Genomic DNA, 13,655 nt, shown 5'->3' with positions numbered 1-13,655 from the left:
TAAAGACTATCTGCAATGGCCAGATTAGGCCAGACAAACATGGCCTCCAATGGCAGAGGCGGGCAGCTAGGAATGTTTGTTTATGAGGGAACATTCCGCCATTTTCTGTGCTGCACAGTTTTACCCCTGCAGTGTACCCCACCCCCCCCCGGCCCTTTAATAATGATCTGTGGATGTAGCACACATTAGTGTGGTCGTGTAAATTGGTCAGGTTTAGCCCACTTCTCCCAAGTACTCACACAACGGATAAAAAGAAAAGCCTCCCTCTCCACATATATTACACGGTCATGTGAGTGCTGTCTTTCCGAGACTTGGATCCCTATTTTCGCCAGTGCCTTACACCTTATCTCTAAACTACTTTGCCTTTATTTACTATTTTGAAAAACATTTTAACTGTTGTTGTTCAACTAGCCGATCTACATCGACGGCTTGTACGTAGATCAGCTATTTGAAATATACAAAAATCATCATCGATCATTGTCATCGTACATCATCATGACGTAACATGTCGATCTGCTCGTCCACATTTTGATGTACATTCTCCTTTCATTGTCAATGGGAATTTAATGCTTGTGTAAAACAAAAATACCGATTTGCTCGTCCACATATGACGTAAATTCTCCATTCATTGTCAATGGGAGTTTAATCTTTGAGTAGGACAGAAATAGCCGATTTGCTCGTCCACATATGACGTAAATTCTCCATTCAAATCTTTGTGTAAGACGAAAATCTACACCAATAGCTGAATATAGGAGGGGTTAGCGCCCCTCAAATCTTTTTTAAAAAACATAAAAAAAGGCAAATAAGTTTAGGAATAAGGGGTAAGGCACTGACGCAAATAGGCCCCTTGATCTATTTCCCATGTAATTATTCAGTATGTTAACATGCTATGCCAGTCAGTCTCATTTCATGGCTGCCTTCCAGATGAGCAGTTGGGTGAGACGAAACCAATTGTGTGTGTGTGTGTGTGTGTGTGTGTGTGTGTGTGTGTGTGTGTGTGCGTGTGCGTGCGTGCGTGCGTGCGTGCGTGCGTGCGTGCGTGCGTGCGTGCGTGTGTGTGTGTGTGGTGCGGGTAGGGGGTGGAGGTGGTCCAAGACTGCACCAGTGATGGACCGATCGCTTCTGGGAAACGCGTTCATCCTCTCTCTCCACATGTAGGTCACCAGCTCTTTTGTCTCTGACGGTTTGAGAGCCCCAGCCAAGTTGTTTGGCGTTTCCATACCATTCATAGAGTCCCTGGGTTGTCATGGAAATACAATGGGTGGCAATGGCAGCAGAGATACAGTGGAAAGAGAGGGGAAGGAAAAAAGTGCAGTAGGAGGCAGCTCAATGATTCCCCCGGGTTCCCTTTGTCCACTCTCGCTCACTGTGCCCCAAAATCTGTTGTTTAAATGGAAGCTATTGACCATATAGTTTTTTTTCCCGCAGGAACAGTATGTGTTGACTCGGGGGCAAAAAAAGCAGGAGAGGTCATATAATGCAAAGAGATCAGATAGATGTGCAAATTTAGAAGTTGTTATTTATTGCACTTGCTGTGTCGTAAATGACCGCAATCTGTTGAATTCGGTCAAACGTGCGGATAAAGGGATGCTAGATTTACGCGTGGTCGTGGAGTTTGTTACTTTGTTTTAAAGCCCTTGAATGGCTTCCCAGTCTTTTTTTTCCCCCAACGTCGCCCGGCGCTCAGTCTTGTCTCGATCGTCCCCTGAAGAGAGTTGGTGGTGTTTACCGAGAGGGGAACAGGGCCTACACATGGCGCCTCTGAAAGGGGTCCCGAATACGCAGCTGTTTGCAGACGGAACACAGAGCCAAGAATTTATATACCTAAAGAGACACTCGTGTATTCAGTGCCAGCACAAACACACAAAGGCGCGATCATTTACTAATAGTGTTGGTGTTGTATCTGTGCAGATTATAATGGTAGCGGGCCAGCCTACAGTTGGGTGCCACCGATATTGTCCCTTATCATTTGACCCATTTAGGCCTGACCTCAAAATTTAAAAAAATGCTTCTAAATCCTCCAGTTTTCTGAAATAAATATTTTCACGATTTTTAAAAAATAGCAGACCTACAAGCTCGTAGCGCGCCACTCGGTGGCGCGCTATGAGCTTGTAGATCTGCTATTTTTCAATAGTTAAATTATAACATAATGTTTAAAACACCAAAAGGGGTTCCCGCCCAAAATGGGTTAACTGTCCTTTTGCGCAGATCACGCAAACCTCAGCAAAAAGAAAAGGACAATATCGATGGCCTCCAACTGTACGTGTCATGGATCAATATCTAAGCGAAATAATTTTGAATGCAAATAAACCTAACCCTTTTCTTTTTCTTGAAGCCTTGCTATGAGTGAAGCTTGTAGCCGCGATTCATATAGGTCATGTTTGGCAGTCGTGTTGATGAAGTATAATTTAGGAGATCTGCATGCGCCGGTGTTTGTCGACCCATTGTTTTATTGATGGTTGCATTACAAATCATACTATGTATGCCAGTTACTGTATGCCGTATACCCCAATTGAAATGGATTGACATCATTGCATGCAATTTGTAATTTATAACTGCTTATGCTGAAATATCGGCCCTGCAGTCGCAATGTGTTTACATGCCTATCTAGATGTACAGTATATTATCTTCTAATAAACGTGTGCAGACTCATCTGCTGGAAAGTACTCATATGGCAGCTCCTAAAAGCAGGGCCAGCAGGACTTAGGGCTGATTTCCAACTCTGACAGTCTTGATAAATCCAACCTCCACCATGGATTCTAAAAAAATATGTGTTTTTTTTGCAATCCAGCTGGAGGATTCCCCTTACGAATGTTGTAATATGAATTATGAATGCCAATAAAGTAAGACATTAACTAGCCAAACTAGCACATCCCCCCCCCCCCCCCACCCCATTTAAATGTTACAGCTGACTCTTCTGTCTAGTCCCTCTGATGGTGTCTGTCACTTGAATGAACAAAAGTTATTTTCAAAAGGTTGATTTGCATTAGAAACAGGTGCCATGACGTCAGTCCGTTGGCAGGGAGCTCCACTCAAGAAAAGGATGCTTCCGCTTCAGCTAGATTCAAATGCCCGACACGTCTTCGTTTTTACATATTTAGGCTCCCTTTTGCCATACACGAGCATGTGTGACGAAAAGCTGATGTGCACAGATTTAATATTTAGAATACAATATTTGCATATTCAGGGCTGCAACTATGGATCATTTTCTTAGTGATTATTCTGTTGATAACGTTCTTGATTAATTGAATGATAGAGAAACGTGTTTTTATTCGTTGTTTTTTATACATATCAACGAATCAATGTGAAGAAAGTCATATTGTGTTTTATAATCATTTAAAAGGATTAGTCTGATTAACCACTTAAGGCCTGTTTTGTACTTCGTTGTACAACAGTGTCACACAAGTGTGTCCGAAAATAGCTGATCTACAAGCATCACAACATGATGCATTGTCAGTTTATAGATGTGATGGAGGGCAGTGATGCAGATCAGCCGGATAATGCTCGCAATGGTGCCGCTATATTAGGACGTCCTTAGGATGCTGGGAGGGACTCGGGCTGAATTTCTTCAGCCGGCTGAGCCGACTATACCCGGTTATTAAGTTAGGAAGGGATCTGCTCTACCACAAGCATGCACACACACCACCACACTTAATTAATGTTCTAGTTGCCAACTTTTAGTTTACATCATATAGCTGAAGGTCTGATTGGAGAATTTGAATAGATGGAAGAGGAAGAGAAAGAGTTGGTTTCTAATAGCCTGGGCATATTTTCCTCATAACATTTTGAACTAAATTGACTGGCCAGGGTTGGGACAAGATGGCTTGAATCTTATTGTGAAGATCATGTGAGGCCTTTCTATTTGAGAACAGTGCTTAAACTGTTAATTAACTAGAAGCTTGTACGCCTGCGGCACGCTCATGTCTAACGCTGCGCATGTGGCAGTGCAATCTGAGTGAGAGACACACACACACACACACACACACACACACACACACACACACTCAAACTGTACATTTTGAAGGAAGGCAGACATCGATTTATCTTTGGCCACTGACTGTTTTTTCCATGCTGCGCAGGTTGTGTGTGTAATCGGTCCATCACATCACTAAAAGGTAAACTGCGAACACCCATAAAGCTGGGTTGAAAACGCAGAGGTAAAGTCAGTGACGTATGACGGCCACAAAGCACATGGGCAGAAATGGCACTTCCTCATACTCCTCAATGTCCGCATACGTCACGGTCTATGACTTGGCCAACCGAACCATGCACAAAGTTGTGCGCGCACAAAGTTGTGCGTGCACAAAGTGCACTCTTCTCAATTGTAAAAATAGATAGCTTGTGTTCTTAACTTTGTAGGGACTTCATTCAGAAAATACATGTACCTCTCCCTGGTTGGAAGGTGCCTGACCTCCAACTCAAATTCCGGTTGTGGCATCAAGCTTATTTATACTTTTTTGAGTGCCTTTTCTTTAGCAAACGTAGCAGCTGAAGGTTGCAAGTTCTCAACTGTAAATGGTGCATTTATATAGTGCTTTTATCCAAAGCGCTTTATTGTGCAATACATTCATTCACCCATTCACACACACACATTCATAAACCGATGGTCGGAGGAAACCATGCAAGGAACCAACCTGGTTGCAATTAGCAATCAATCAGGATAGCAATTAGGTTAAGGGTTCAGAGTCTTGCTCAAGGACACTTCGACACCTACTCTGGGGGAGCCCGGGATCGAATATCCGGCTGCTCCAACATGTGGGAGATAGATGAGTCAACAGACCTTATTGGAATGTACAATACATAGATTAATAAATGTTCAATAGATGAATACATTTTTACTATGTACTGTATCCCTCTACATGCAATATACTGTACATAAAGATGTAAACGTGAATTTACATACTGTATAGTACACCAAATAGAGCTCAACAAACCATGTGCAACCCAGATTCGGCACAAACAAGCGACTAAATTAATTTCGCTCCTATGCCACCAAAATGTGGAACGCTCTACCAACAGTCATTAAGACATGTGAATCCCTTGACTCCTTCAAAACTGCTCTCAAAGGGCACCTACGGACGGCTGCAATTCGAAACTGGCCCCCGTAAAATCTGAATTCCCCCACCCACCCCCTTTTTCTCCTCACTGTATATGTTTTTTTTCCTTCTTTTTACCTCCTCTATGATGATTTCCTGTTTTTAGCTATATGGAAGTGTATATTTGTACGTCTCCAAATGTTATGATACGCAGGCGTACAGGCTTCTAGTTAATTAACAGTTTAAGCACTGTTCTCAAATAGAAAGGCCTCACATGATCTTCACAATAAGATTCAAGCCATCTTGTCCCAACCCTGGCCAGTCAATTTAGTTCAAAATGTTATGAGGAAAATATGCCCAGGCTATTAGAAACCAACTCTTTCTCTTCCTCTTCCATCTATTCAAATTCTCCAATCAGACCTTCAGCTATATGATGTAAACTAAAAGTTGGCAACTAGAACATTAATTAAGTGTGGTGGTGTGTGTGCATGCTTGTGGTAGAGCAGATCCCTTCCTAACTTAATAACCGGGTATAGTCGGCTCAGCCGGATGAATTCAAGGTGTACTTGAGTAAAAGTACAAAAGCCTTGGCATAAAAAAGTAGAAAGTACTCACTATGCAGAATGTCCCATTTAAAGTTTTCAAATGTATTCAAATATTTTGAAAATAGCAGATCGGCTATTTTCAAATGGCCAAAATGTATATAGTGTTTGATGTATGTTTTGTAATAATAATCAAGCTGCTATATGTAGTGGAGTAAAAGTACAAGTATTGGACATCGGAAATACTCAAGTAAAGTACAAATACCTCAGCAACAGAGAGGGGGGGAGGGGTGCAGGCAATTGGAACAGTCGGTCACCCTCGGTATTGCGGCGTTGGCATCCTACTCAGAGACCTAGCTGCTAGGATCCTTTTTGTCTAATCAGAGTGTAAAGACCAGGTGGTGGCTTTTAATGTGGTGGTTAAGTTTTATATCTAAACCTCTAATGGCTTTTACTGCAGTGCAGACACTGGGGAAGGTATGTGGAACTGTGCTATCTATTGTCTGCAGTCGAAGCAAAGCAGAGCTGGACGCTGGCTGCCTAATTCCACTGCTCAGTGAGACCATTACTGTGTTTACATGCAGCACTAAAAAACAGCTTAACTTAACATACGGTGACATTTAGTCCTCTGTAATTTCATTTAAACTTCCAACACTTGCAGTTTAGCAGTCACTGCGTTGGCTGAATTAAACTCCTTTATTTTGTATGTGCTTTATTCTGTCTGTAGGCCTATAATATAGAGTTTTATCAAGGTCTGTTTTTTTTATCAAGTTTTGTTGAGTGTGTCACATCAATGCATGACAAGGCATCTGGCATTTGTCCATTTGGATCTTACACTGAAGAAGCATTTAAGAAAGTATTTGTTTCCAAAATAAATACAAGAAGAAATTGGCAAGTAAAATGCTGACGTTGTCACAGCAATGTTTAAGCATGGATGAGCTGCTTGTCGTTTCAAAAAGCTGACGTCCCATAGGAGCGGATCGAGGACTATGGCGCGAGTGAGCGAGGGGCTCCCCAGGCAGCTCCTCTCAGCTTAGATCCCACATTTGTTGATGTGCGCCTGTGGAGTGTCTTTCACGCAAGTTCAGACCCACAGAGAATACTAATAGCTTCCTTTGTCTTAATCAGGGGTTTTTTTCATTTTTTTTTTCCAGTTTGATCAGTTTACTCTGGGAATTAGTGATGTCATGGCTTTTGTCCCCCTGGAGATGGGGGGGGGGGGGGGAGAGAGAGAGAGAGAGAGAGAGAGAGAGAGAGAGAGAGAGAGAGAGAGCGCACGAGACATAGGAAGTGGTCAAAGGTATGGAGAAGTGTTAGAAATAGAACATTTTCCAACTTTAGACGTCTTCAGATTCGTGTATACAGACAGTATCCATACAGCATAATCTGTGAATGTCTGTATATACACACCAGTGTATGGTCTAATAAGACACTATTGTTCTGTGAACAGATTCCTCAAGAGGTGCAGGTCACACAAGTGTCGGACAAAAGCGGTCCCAACTTTACTGGCGTACTGTACACTGATTACACGAGTAGTAACACACTTTTATTGACCGTGAAGTACACCAATAAAGACATCTTTAAATTAACTTTAGAGTGTCCTTATAGTACGGCATAAATAAGGCACAATGTGGTAAAAATGCCTGCCTCCCCGCCGTGCTTGATGAACTCTCTCTGAGCCTGAATACTTGACACTGCTTGCGTAAGTAAGGTTCTTTTAAAAAATGACCCTATTTGCACGACAAAGCCCTGGCTGGATTCAGGGTGCTGGGAGGTGGTGTGGTGTGTGTGTGTGTGCTGGGGTGGGGTGGGGTGGGGTGGGGTGGGACGGTGGTGTGAGGGGTGGTGGTTATTGGGGGAGAGCCAGGAGGTACACAGGGGCCGCTGGATAGACACACACACACACACACACACACACCACTGTGATCTCTGCTCTGTTCTCTCGTATAGCGGTCTGCTGCTTCCACGGACGGAACCCCTCCTCGAGTTTGGGAGAACAGAACAGGCACTCTGGACATGCTGTACGTCAGGCCGGGCAGACATTTGACGAGGCGACTGGACTGGATTGGGGAGGTCTGCTCGTCCCGTGCATGTGGAATTATTATTGTGGCCAGATTACAAACCACCAGAGTCTTTGCCATCTTGAAGTAACATTGAAATTCTTCAACCGAGGGAACTGGTTACTTCAGATCTACAGTAAGCCTGGACTCTCGCTGTTATTATTATCCCATTCTGGGCGGGGAACCCCTTTTGGTGTTTTAAGCATTGTTATGTTATACTTTAGCTATTGAAAAATAGCAGATCTACAAGCTCATAGCTTGTACATCTGCTATTTTTGAAAAGTTGGAATATATATTCTTTCAGAGCGAAATCTTTGCTTCTGGGAGGTCTCTGGAACAACATATTTTCAGATGGGGGTCGGAGGCCAATTACATATAATTTGTGGGGTCCTTGACATGAAATATTGAGTACCTCTGATACAGAAACATTAGGTATTTCAGAAAACTGTCATGATTTAGAAGACTTTTTTTTTTATTTTGACGTCAGGCCTAAATGGGTTATGGAATATCTTGTCCTGTCCTGTAGTCTAATGTATTCTAATAGGCTGTAGTGTATTCTGTCTTGTCAGTTTAATTTAAAGAGTGCTATTGAATTTGAGGGACCAAATGCGGTATACGGCTAGAAAACGTTTGATTTGGTACTATTGTGGATTTGACTGTGAAATACAGTTCACAGATGTCTGGTTTGAAATTATATTTAAATATTCTTTCTGAAATAAACTCTTGTGTTGTGTTGTTTTGTTTCAGTCTGGGATCACACCAGCTCAGAGATGACTGCTGCTATGCTGATTGGGCTACTGCTCTTTTCAATTCTGGTAACTCCTTTCCACATACTACAATATATATATACAGTTGCAGTATGAATGCTTCATTATTTGCTATGAGGATAATTGTAAATGTAGGTCCGAATTCCTAATCAATAATGGTAACTTTTTCATACAGAACTATTTATTAAGTGTCAAACATGATTGGCAACATTAACCCATAATGCAGGGGTTCTCAACATTTTTGGCTGGGGTCGGGACCCCCGGAAATGCTTTGGCCATGTCTCGAGACCCCCCCCCCCCCCCCCCCCACTCCCCCAATACAAACTGACTGCAAAAATAACCTTAATAATAGAGATAATAGAGAAAATATATCATGAATTAATACTGAAACCAGATATAATCATTAAGAAAGTTCAGTTGCAAAAAAAAATAAGAATTATTATTAATTTGTGTTTTTGAAAACCCCCATTGTTGAGAACCCCTGCCATAATGGATTGCATATAAGAGAAAATGTGTTGGCATGGTATTCTTTTTTTCCTTAGTATCTCACATACATAATGATGATGAATCTGTTCACATATCAAGTCTGAATGTACAGTTGGAGGCCATCGATATTGTCCTTTTCTTTTTGCTGAGGTTTGCGTGATCTGCGCAAAAGGACAGTTAACCCATTTTGGGCGGGAACCCCTTTTGGTGTTTTAAACATTATGTTATAATTTAGCTATTGAAAAATAGCAGATCTACAAGCTCATAGCGCGCCACCGAGTGGCGCGCTATGAGCTTGTAGGTCTGCTATTTTTGAAAAATCGTGAAAATATTTATTTCAGAAAACTGGAGGATTTAGAAGGATTTTTTTTACATTTTGAGGTCAGGCCTAAATGGGTCAAATGATAAGGGACAATATCGGTGGCACCCAACTGTATGTATCTGTTGCACGGCGACATTTACTGTACTAATGTAAAGCGTACTGTAAGTGCAGGTGCTGTGCACTGGGGAACCAACACATGCTGTAGCAGACAGAGGGACGGGCCCACATGGTGAGTGATGCATTACACATTACTAAATGCTGCTTATTCAACTGTTTGGACTTCCCATGCAAAACACTCTTTAATAATTCATTTTTTACATTTTACATCCAAGCTGTCCACCCATAACATTTTGACTGACATTTTACTCATACTTACTGTTTTCGCAGACCTTTTTTATCCAGTGTGGTAAAACTGTATTGGAATACTGAACATAATCTGCAATATAATCTAAAATATCATTATACTTTGCTGCTGCAATGACACTTTAGCCCACACTGTGTGTGTGTGTGTGTGTGTGTGTGTGTGTGTGTGTGTGTGTGTGTGTGTGTGTGTGTGTGTGTGTGTGTGTGCGTGTGCGTGTGCGTGTGCGTGCACGTTTCCTTTCCCATGCAAAAGACAAGCGGCTGGTCCACCTCACATCGGAATGGGCCTACCAGCTCATCAACGACTCCTTGCCCCTGTCCCGGGCGGACGCGTTCTGCGCGGTACATTTCAGCTCCCTGGCCACCCCCGGTCAGCTGGAGGAGCAACAGGGGGTCTGGGAGCTGCACAAGCAGGCTGGCCTGCACTCCCCGGTCTGGGTCAGGGACCCCAGCAGAGCGCAGCTCTCCAAGCCCGTCGCCCTCGCGCGCCAATGTGAGTGGAGCCCCTCTGTGCAGTGCTTATATATGCTGTATGGTTCAGTGGTTCTCAGACCTTTTCAGGTCAAGGACCCCCACATTGACACTTATTAGACCGCAGACCCCTATTTGAAGAGACATGCCAGGGACCCCCATACGAGAAGGTTTTTACGGCTCTAGCAGTGATTCCGAAGCATATTAATTTCATGGACCCCCAGTTTGACATGCATTAGGCTATGGGCACCCGTTTAATGGCATTTCTAATCTCTGGCACACCGATTTATATTGTAAAAACCTATGTTAATTTAACTCTGAGAGTGTACAAATGGAACCAAATGGACCCGTTAGGACACTCTCAGAGTTACAGTTCCATAATGGTCCATTTGGTTCCTAACTATCATTTAGCTGGGGACCCCCTGGAACTCCCTCAAGGACCCCTGGGGGTCCCCGGACACCACTTTGAGAACCACTGTTGTAGTTAGACTCTCTGATAGCACTCTTTCCCACCAATGTGCCCTTTAACCACTTTAACATTGAAGTATATTTGGGCATGGGGTTCATTATGGACTTCAGATATTTCTAATATAGCATAAATAGCAGATCTACAGAGTCACAGTGCATCACAATTCAATTTTCAATTTGCTCTATTGGCATAAGAAAACATACGTTTTACATTACCAAAGTGTGGCAAGTGTCATAGTGTCAAGTGTATATTCATAGGGTGTAAGTGGTTGAACAAATCATGTAGCCTCCAAATGCAGTAGATGGACTGCTCAGTATATGCTAGTAGTGTGGCTGGAGACCGTGGTTGTGCTTGGCAGCTCCCCGATGACGTAGCTGAATGTGGTGACGTGACTGTGAGGCAGAACCTTGTACACTTTGTACCAGCTCAGTGGCCTTGTGGTTAGAGTGTTTGCCCTTTGACTGGGAGGTCGGGGTTCGATCCCTGGCCGGATCATACCAAATACTATGAAAAATGGGACCCAATGCTTGGCACTCAGCATCAATGGTTGGATTAGGTGTAAGTCCCTACGACATACTAGTGTCAAGGGGTGTACATCAAGCTGCCTCAAGCTACATAAACAGGAGATGGGCTCCTGCCCTATGGGCCTCATGGCTCTGCAAGGTTTACTTACTTACTTTACTGTATGTACACTTTATAGAGATGAGTCAATGATTCTCCTTCATGCCCTTGCTTGTAGATTCGCAGTTTCCAGCTCTGAGCTTCCCCAATGAATCCCCGAAGGGCTTCGCCCGCGTCAACATGTCCTTCCCGGCGCTGCCGGCCGTGAGCGTGTGCATGCGCGTCCAGTGGGACCCCGAGTGGGACCAGGTGTCCACCATCTTCTCCTACGCCGCGCCAGTCTTCACCAACGAGTTCCAGCTGCGCGGCCAGGTGGACAAGAAGCGCCAGCGCATCCTGCTGGCGCTCATCATCCAGGGCCAGCACCGCCCGTACAAGTCGTTCCTGCCCAACGACGGGGCGTGGCACCACCTGTGCGTCACCTGGCGCAGGAGCGACGGCTACTGGGCCATCTACGTGGACGGCCAGAGGAGGGACACGGGCTCCGGCGCCGACACGCCCCGGGACATCCACGCGCACGGGATACTCATCCTGGGGCAGGACCAGGACTCGTTCGGCGGGAATTTCACGGAACCCTTTGTTGGAAATGTGACGGACCTGAACATTTGGAATATCTCCCTGGAGAAAGGGCAGCTGCAGGCGCTCAACGCGTGCCTGCCCCTGACGCAGGAGGTGCTTTTCAGGTGGAACACCAACAACATCAGCTTTGACTCTGTGGTGAAGGAGGTTCCAGCCATGATCTTCTGCCCAGGTACAGTGAGCCTCCCTACACACACACACACACACACACACACTGACACACATATACATCACATGACACTTCACTCACTCTGTGTGAATCAAGGGGTTTATCAAAATAACACTTGTTCATGAACTTGTTTTATTAACATGACAAAAACTCAGTTCAAGAAGAATGTTTGTCTGGGAATAGAGTTGGAAAATCTTTACCATTGTTTGATCTTTGTCTTGCTAATCAAATTTAAGTTCATTCAGTTGCACTCTAGTCTTTGTACATTGCTCTGGAAAAGGATATCGAATAGAGAGAGAGAGAGAGAGAGAGAGAGAGAGAGAGAGACTCTATCTCTTTGCATAAGTGATGCGCATCCCTATAGGATAGGTTGTGATGGCCCTTTGACTTTTATTGTAGACAGATTGTGACAAATCTAGCTAATCTGGTACTAATCTATTATCAGTCAGATCCTCCTCCTTTTGCAATCCATCTATACAGTAGAGTACACAGTGTGTTGTCATTCTTAGGGCTGCAACGCATTTAAGTTAACGATCCATTGTCACACGTGTATACACGTCTTTAGAATCAAAACCACGGGGTCCCTTGGACGTGTACAGACAGTTTTTTTTTTAATTCATATCAAACCATTTTATCACTTTTTTATTATTATTATTTTGGGGCCTTCACTTCCTTGTTTACGGCCCCACTAAAGAGGCTCATTACTCTCAATATACGGCGCTCTACCATGGATTTGACCAAAAGGACAATGTTATGTCTTCATGTCTGACTTCAGACATGTCGGGACGGGGCGACTGTGGCAAGAGATAGAGGTAGAGTCTTTCTGAAATGTCTCAACCACTGGCATGAACACTGAAGTGACACACACACACACACACACACACACACACACACACACACACACACACACACACACACACACACACACACACGGAATCCGTATTGTCCAGCTCCTCCTCCTCCTTGTGTGTCTCGTGACCGTCTCGCCAATGAAATCATTCTGGGTGATTTCCCCCCTAAAGAGCCCCTGTTAACCCAGTTATAGTGTGAGACCCTCACCATAACACACACCCACCACCACCCCGAGACCCTCTTATCTCTCAGTCACCGGAGGAGACATGATGTTATAGCATGGATGGCTGCCCACAGTGGATCACAGCTGGGAGGCAGTGTTGCCATGTCGGCTTATTATAAGCGACTTTGGGCTTGTTTTTTCTGTAAAGTTGCGTGTAAAATCTTTTTTTTTATGATTGTTTTGAAAATAGCAGATCTACAAGCTCACAACGCGTCGCAATGAGACGCGTTGTGAGCTTGTAGATCGGCTATTTTCAAACAGCCCAGTCAGGCTTCTTTTGGGCTTGTTTTCATATACCCGCTTGCTTATTTCTCTCACACAATCTGGCATTTTAGACAGGAGACAAACGTTTCGGCTATCCAGCCTTGTTTGTCTCGTTTTGTCTCCTGTCCAAAATGCAATAATAAATTACTGAAATGCAGTCTTGGTGTGTGCGACCCATTACCGTTATTTATATGATATGATTTGAACGGGTAACGCACCTTAAGTCAGAGCGCGGTGGTCACATGAAGAGTCTCTCACAATCTGGCAACTGCTGGGAGGGAGGAGGGAGGGAGGGAGGCGATTCCCACTAGTGGTGGAAGAAGAAAGTACTCACATTGGTTTTACTCGAGTAAAAGTAGCAATACTACAATGTAGGAAAAACTGTTGTTACTTGTTGTTAAGTAAAAGTCCAGTATTGAAATTGTACTCGA

General features: G+C 43.9%; 1 protein-coding gene across 1 annotated transcript in view; it reads left to right on the top strand.

Moving 5' to 3' along the window:
• Nucleotides 1-909: 909 nt before the first annotated feature.
• adgrd2 (adhesion G protein-coupled receptor D2) overlaps nt 910-13,655 on the top strand; it is a gene marked incomplete at its 5' end in the record, with an annotated part of 53,564 nt that continues 40,818 nt past the window's right edge. The window contains 5 exons of the mRNA XM_079517028.1: nt 910-936; nt 7,029-7,093; nt 8,386-8,453; nt 9,830-10,069; nt 11,256-11,888. Coding sequence (XP_079373154.1) covers nt 910-936; nt 7,029-7,093; nt 8,386-8,453; nt 9,830-10,069; nt 11,256-11,888 — 1,033 coding nt within the window. The remainder of the gene's footprint in view (nt 937-7,028; nt 7,094-8,385; nt 8,454-9,829; nt 10,070-11,255; nt 11,889-13,655) is intronic.

The sequence above is a fragment of the Electrona antarctica genome (assembly GCF_951216825.1).
Source record: "Electrona antarctica genome assembly, chromosome: 12".
NCBI classification, from domain to species: Eukaryota; Metazoa; Chordata; class Actinopteri; order Myctophiformes; family Myctophidae; genus Electrona; species Electrona antarctica.
The sequence above is the reverse complement of the archived record's forward strand: the minus strand, read 5'-3'. Positions and strand labels throughout refer to the sequence as shown.